The sequence below is a fragment of the Papaver somniferum genome, chromosome 4, assembly GCF_003573695.1.
Source record: "Papaver somniferum cultivar HN1 chromosome 4, ASM357369v1, whole genome shotgun sequence".
NCBI lineage: Eukaryota > Viridiplantae > Streptophyta > Magnoliopsida > Ranunculales > Papaveraceae > Papaver > Papaver somniferum.
The window spans coordinates 2844653-2851036 of record NC_039361.1 but is presented as its reverse complement, the minus strand read 5'-3'; the positions used below and the strand labels follow the sequence as shown (position 1 = coordinate 2851036).

The 6384-nt window shown below is 34.9% G+C and overlaps 1 protein-coding gene across 1 annotated transcript; it reads right to left on the bottom strand.

Annotated features, from left to right (window-relative positions):
- On the bottom strand, positions 1-5659 carry LOC113274581 (pectin acetylesterase 9-like). The gene is made up of 13 exons (XM_026523966.1): positions 5487-5659; positions 5316-5398; positions 4387-4516; positions 3937-4016; positions 3687-3773; positions 3013-3137; positions 2845-2905; positions 2684-2743; positions 2510-2587; positions 2307-2412; positions 2058-2206; positions 397-496; positions 1-306 (listed from the first exon to the last, which is right to left on the bottom strand). Exons 1-13 carry the CDS (start codon positions 5626-5628, stop codon positions 302-304), a joined length of 1206 nt encoding a protein of 401 aa, XP_026379751.1. The 5' UTR covers positions 5629-5659; the 3' UTR covers positions 1-301.
- Positions 5660-6384: the final 725 nt, after the last annotated feature.

Sequence of the window (6384 nt, the reverse complement as noted above, 5' to 3'; positions counted from 1 at the left end):
TTATACAATAATGGAATCAAAGAAGAAAAGGTAACTTTGTACGGAAAAAAAACATTTTGTATAACATTGATGCATGAATGATGATGAGTGTTGCTGTCGAGTAATCCACCTCAACTGTTTTGCGTTTATTTTCTTTTGGCATGTGAGAAGAAATCTTAATATGTTCAACTGAATTTCGCCCAAAAACAAATTCTTTATATCCATCAATTAACGAAAATACTAATATCGGGACTAATGAATTCACGCCCGAATAAACGAGAATTAAGTTCATCAGAGGTCTTTGTCAGTGTAGCAATACCCTTTAACCTAGCATAAACAAACGCAATTATCAAAATCCCGCGTGAAAAATTCTTAGATGCCGCAAAATTTAGTAGGAATAGTCGGATGGTGTTGTACCTGTAATGTTGGGGCAGCTACTACCTAAAGGATATGGTTTGTCAAGCAACTTGGATGGTGTTCTCTCAAAATACCAATCGCCAACTGCCTCTGCTATCGTCTGTTAAAAATTAGTATCTCATTGTTAGTTAGATATGTCCGGGACTTAATTGTGTCTATAACGCTAAGCAAATTTCATTAAAATCGTAAAAGAATTTCAAGTTCATAGGAGGCATAAGCAAAATGTGCAACTAGATGTGTCCATTTTGCAAAAGGTGCTTAAATGAGCATAGCTGAAAATGGATATCGGTGTATACAGCTAAACAATTTTTTTTTGATGCTACTAAATTTGCATGCGCATTATGATATGGTATGCGGGCGTGTGCATTGTGGAATGATTTTTCTTCTCCAATGTTGATTATTTAAACTATGTATGAGATGATTCTGCTTAAATATTTTGTGTTGGGACTCTTTAGCCGTCACCACAATGGTACTAGAGTGTTTCATCTTAGCAATAATCATATTTTTATTGTGAGCACGAATTCGCCAAATCGTAAGGGTAAGGTTTAGCGATTATCGGGTTATTACGATATAATGATATGAGTTAATTAGTGCTTGGGTCCTAAATTTTGGTATGGTAGAGGATTTGGGTCCTAAGTTTGTCCAATTTTGAGTTTGGGTCCTTAAAAACATTTTGTGCAACCTCTGCAACCTTAAAATCGTACCTCCAAAATTGAAAACCCATATTTTGTTAAATCAACACACAAACAAGTAATCGATTTCATCAAATCACTAAACAGAAACTCAAAATTCCAAAATCGTTAAACAACACTATTATATATTAGGGGTTATATTAGGGAAAAATAAAATATAAAACCTATCATGTGAAATAAGAGTTGATGCTATTATGATTTTGGAGGGATATAGAAACTTAGAAGAACTAGTAACCGGTTTTTTCAGGACCCAAACTCAAAATTGGACAAACTTAGGACCCAAATCCTCTACCATACCAAAATCCAGGACCCAAACACTAATTAACTCTAATGATATTATTGTTGAGTTGTTTGGCAATCACCACAGTGATTTCAAACAATTTTTGAGCCTTAATCATTATATTGTCATTTGTCAGGTGCTTATAATATTATTTTACTTATATATATCAAAACAACAATTACCCACATGTGATTTGAGTTCACATATTTAAAAAAATATTGAAGGACATGATCTTTATTTGATCATACTATCTGAATCATTGTACGTCTTAATGAGTGTCTATTGTCATTTCTCTTTGTTTCTCTAATTTGAATGTCAATTTTGACGGCATCTACTAGACATAAAAATAACGATCATGATTAAGTAAATGCAACATAATTTATCATTATTTCTTATAAAATGCATAAAGAAAATTTACTTAAATAAACTCATTATCAAGTTTTGGAATCTATTACGGGTTTTTAAGTTTTTCAAAATATTTGTTTTATATCCAAAATGTTAACAAGTGGTCTTACTATTCAGAATTTAAGAGGTGAAGAAGGATAAACCAACGGATACTTCCACAAGGTATTAATACGGATTAGCGCTATAAGACATTTCTCCTGGATTAATTTTGCATTTTTATTGGGTGGTTTTCATGAAGTTCAGTAGTCCTATGAGTACTATAAAATTAAATCTTATATACATACCTTATCGTGAATTCTTGGGGAATCCGGAGCAAACCATGTTCCGTCGGACTCAGCTTGGCAGTGAGCGAAACATGAATTTATGAACATCCCTCCCGTTTCGGAGAAATCGTTAAAGTCTGACAAAGCGTTAATCATTTCATATCTAAAACCTGTAAGTTGGATATTGAGAGCCTCAATCAGAACAGTGAACAGAGAATCTAAAGGAGAATACAGTCAAGATAACAGAAAGATATCCGTGGTTAGAACAACCTTGTAATGTTTTAAGCTGATCTTCATCACACGTTTTAGTCTTGTTTTTACATTGCTCCCAATCTTTGCTCGGATCAGTGGAAGGTGGAACGAGATGATGACCAATCTAAAATAAGAGTTTGATCAATTTTTTCAGAAAGAATACAAAGCAGGATTCATTTGAAGTTTAGCATCTCAAAGAAAGCAAAACGCGACATTCTTACTTGGTAAGTATCATAAGCCGAATTTAAGATGAAGTATGGTGCTTTGACGTAAGGCAAAGCATATTGTGGAAAGAAGCACTGTAAGAGAGAAAGGACATATGAGACCCATGCACCATAAACAACGCGAAACCTTTATTCGTACGACAAACTATATTCAGTTTAGTGGACTTATACCTGATATGGATAGTCATGAAGTGAACTAGTACAGTTTTCATTCAGAAATTGTTGTGCACCCTGTAAATTTACTTCTCAGTTTTCGTATCCAAAAGTTGAATATTCTCATAATACAATGGATTCGAGCCTTGTTGAGCAAGAGACAGTGAATTAAGACTAACCTGTAGAGCAACAACTTTTTCGAAATAATGCCTTGCTGTGTAATTCAAACTAATGTCTTTTCTGGAAGAGAAAAAAGGGACGATAGACCATAGAACTATTAGACTAAAACAGGTCATACAACATTTGGTTTCGCGTGTGTGCATGGTAAGGGTTGGACAATCACTTACATATCAAGGAAAACCCCAGCGTCACTCATGCATTTTACAGTGGCAGTCTTGGGTAAATAGCTAGTGAAGTTATCACAGTGCAAGAAAGTTGCGAGACCACCAGCAGAACAACCTGAGAGCAGGGCCTGGAAAGCAAAAATTTGTAAATATTCCAGAAATTGATCCTTGAACTCCGGTTAACAATATGTACAATGTGAGACCACAAATAAGAATATGCACTCAAGGGTCAAGGATCCAAATAGTATGTTCCTAATCTCAAACTACCAACAAACTTACAAGATGTACATGCGACTGAGATTTCATATGCTGTATACTTCTATATCATTTAAAGGGTCCTGAGAGCTTTAATACAAGCAAATCATCATTCTGAATTATCTTTTTCATCTCTAATGCATTAAGCCAAAAGGTTTTAATCCTTCTACACTTCGCCAAAAAGCATAAGTTATGTAATGTGATTTCAATCTTAAAACACCTACTGAATTCAAATATTGGTTCTTCTTGTTTCTCAAAATGAAATGCTCGTGTTCCCATGAACTTAAAACACCAATGCAAATATAAACAAATTGTTTCCCAATTTTAAATCACCCCTTATGCAAAAATAAAATGAAACTAGTTAAAAGGTGAAAAAAAAAGAAAATCCTGGAAAAGGAAGAAAAAGTCTAGCAACCACTCACCTTTTCTGCAACATTCAAACCCTTGGGAAGAAGATCATCAATGATTGCCTTCCAAATCCTCTGGCCCCTAAAGTATAGTATGTCTGTCTGTTTCCAGTAAGTAATTAAAAATCCCACCCATCAGTAAATCTAATCTCTTGTACGTACAAAATCAGTAGGTCTTTTGTTAAGCATTGTTCAGAATATTATGGGCACCAAAAGGTAAAAAATGCAATATTGAACCCATAAAATAAAATGTAAGACGACTTACTCCATTTTGATGCATAGAGTCCCCGGAAAATGAGCCTCCATCGCAATATCTAATCTTAACTCGATTCCAATTATAAAAATCTGAAACATATGTTAGCTAACTCAGTTAATAGTTTTTCCTGTATAATAATCATGCATAGTTTCAATAGCGAAATTGTAACATGTGTCAGCTAACTTAGTTGGATGGTTTTTTACGGTAATTGCAAAAGTTAAATGGTAAACCACCAGTGAACCATGCATAAAAATGCAGAAGAAGTGTGAAAAGACCAAGCTGAGAGAACCCTACTAAAACTTTGTTCTTTTGTTTTGTTTACCAACTTAGTTAATGCCTTATTGGTGTTGGAGTATATATATGTATTGATGCAGTTGTTGCCAAAAAGGAGAAAAGAAACACCGACATAAGTCTTGCTTAGGATGGGTGGCAGTAGTGTGTAAGAGATTGTGCTTATACCAGGATTCAAGGATGCATTCTTGCTCATGATGCCATAGAAACGCTTCTGTTTGTCCATATAAGTAGTGGACCCTCTATGCGTTATTGCTCTTTTCCTACATTCCCTAATGGTACGACACCAACCACCTCCCTATAAATTTCCCAAAGACAACAACCAGTTAGCAACTTCAAAAGAAAAAGAGAGCACATAATGTACCAATAATCTATCAAACTTGGGTATGAAGGAACAATAGTATGCAATTATTAGTTTGATCATTATCTTTTGATTAATTGCGGATTATATGAGAGTGTAGTAATTATTATTTGATCATTATCTTTCGATTATATGAGAGCGTTCACCATTTCGGTATGCGGTCACGATCGAAAACGGTCAGGTCGGCGATTACGTCAAGTTGTTGCTTTTGCTTTTGGATGATTATAATGGCGGTGGTCATGAGACTAAATTCTTCTCACTTTTTTTCCAAAGTCCTTTTTACATTTTCTTACGTGACTGACACTATAAGGAAATCTAGCTATTGCTACACCATATATTGCCACACCTTCGATATAAGTGTTGTTAAAATAAATTTCTAGCCACAATTTGTTTTCAGCTGCAGAATGAAACTTTTGCCACACAACTGTAGCAACAATATGAAAAGAGTGTGGCAAAAAAATATAATCTCTTGCTGCAGCAATAAAAATGGGATGCAGCAATAAACTTCTTGTTACATGGATTATTGCGACACTAATAAGAGTTTATGCCATAACCATTGGGTGTTACATTATATTAAGTTTCTTGTAGTGTGACTATCTTTAGGGGAATGGTGGCCTCAGCCACCTGACTTGTTTATTCGCTACGTAAAATCAGGACATATCAAACCTTTCTGTGTGATATAAAAAGAAGAAAAAAACAGAAAGAACAAGAAAAAGGAACGAGTAATTGTTTGTACCTCAAAGACTAAAAGCCAGTTATTTGCTCCAGAACCGTATCCTCTGTCTAGATGATAACCAGGTGGACTCCCATCCAAACAAACTACAAATAAATCACCAAAACTAAATAAACATTTATTCAAAACAAAAATAGAATGAATTTCGATCGAAAAAGGTAGAATGTGACTTACCAGCTCCTAGAGTTGTAGCATTTTGAACCAGAGTCAGCTCCACTAGATCATCTTTCGTTTCAGATGCATGAATTCTCAATGGTGTGAATGTTAACAATAATAACAAACTAATAAAAGCAAACCCATAACTTGTTGTATTCATCTTCTTCTTCTTGTATTCCTCTTTGTCTAGAATCGCAGACACAGAGAGATGAAAGGAGAAATATACAGAGAAGATCCTTAAATACTACTGATGGGAGGGAGAAGTAACTAAATCCGATGCTCTGCTCTGGCCTTTGTTAAATTTGTTGTGAATGTATGATGGAGGAGGTAACAGCTTTTATCTGGAACTAACATCTAAAAATACTTGATATGATGGGGGTACGAGATTGTACCACGTAGTAGTGGTATTAATATTTGTATCTAATCGGCAGCTTATGCATCCGGCAAAAGGGAGTAGTGAAGATACTGATCACATTCTTGCCCAATTGCATGAGATTGGTCGGCAGTTGAGAAATTAATTTATGGGAAATTCGTTGCTTGTCCTTAATTTGTAATTAAAAGATGAAATTGGTGGTGGTCCGGTATTTGGACTTCTGGATTCTGACTTATCAGAAGAGTTTGCACGGGAAAATGCTAGATACTCCGGGCTAATAATTATGATGACACAAAATATAAGGATCAATCGGATCAGACATTTATCTCAAAAGGTTTTGAGTCTAAACTTAAAAAAAAAAATTCAACCTAGCCAGGGCCGTAGCAAAGATTTTAGGGACCCTAAGCGAACTATTGAAACGGGGGCGTATATAAGCAAAATAATGTTTTGAAACGTATATAAGCAAAATAATGTTTTGCAGGCTCTTCATCTAGCTCGACAACTTTTGTACTTGGTGGTGACATTTCTAGTTCCATTAGTTCT

Coding starts and splice junctions, on each gene's coding strand:
- LOC113274581 (XM_026523966.1), bottom strand. CDS start 5,628: ATGAATACAACAAGTTATGGGTTTGCTTTTATTAGTTTGTTATTATTG. Junction 2,906..3,012: donor GCTGGGGTTTTCCTTGATAT/GTAAGTGATTGT, acceptor TTTCTCTTCCAG/AAAAGACATTAGTTTGAATT. Junction 2,207..2,306: donor TCAGCTTAAAACATTACAAG/GTTGTTCTAACC, acceptor TCCAACTTACAG/GTTTTAGATATGAAATGATT.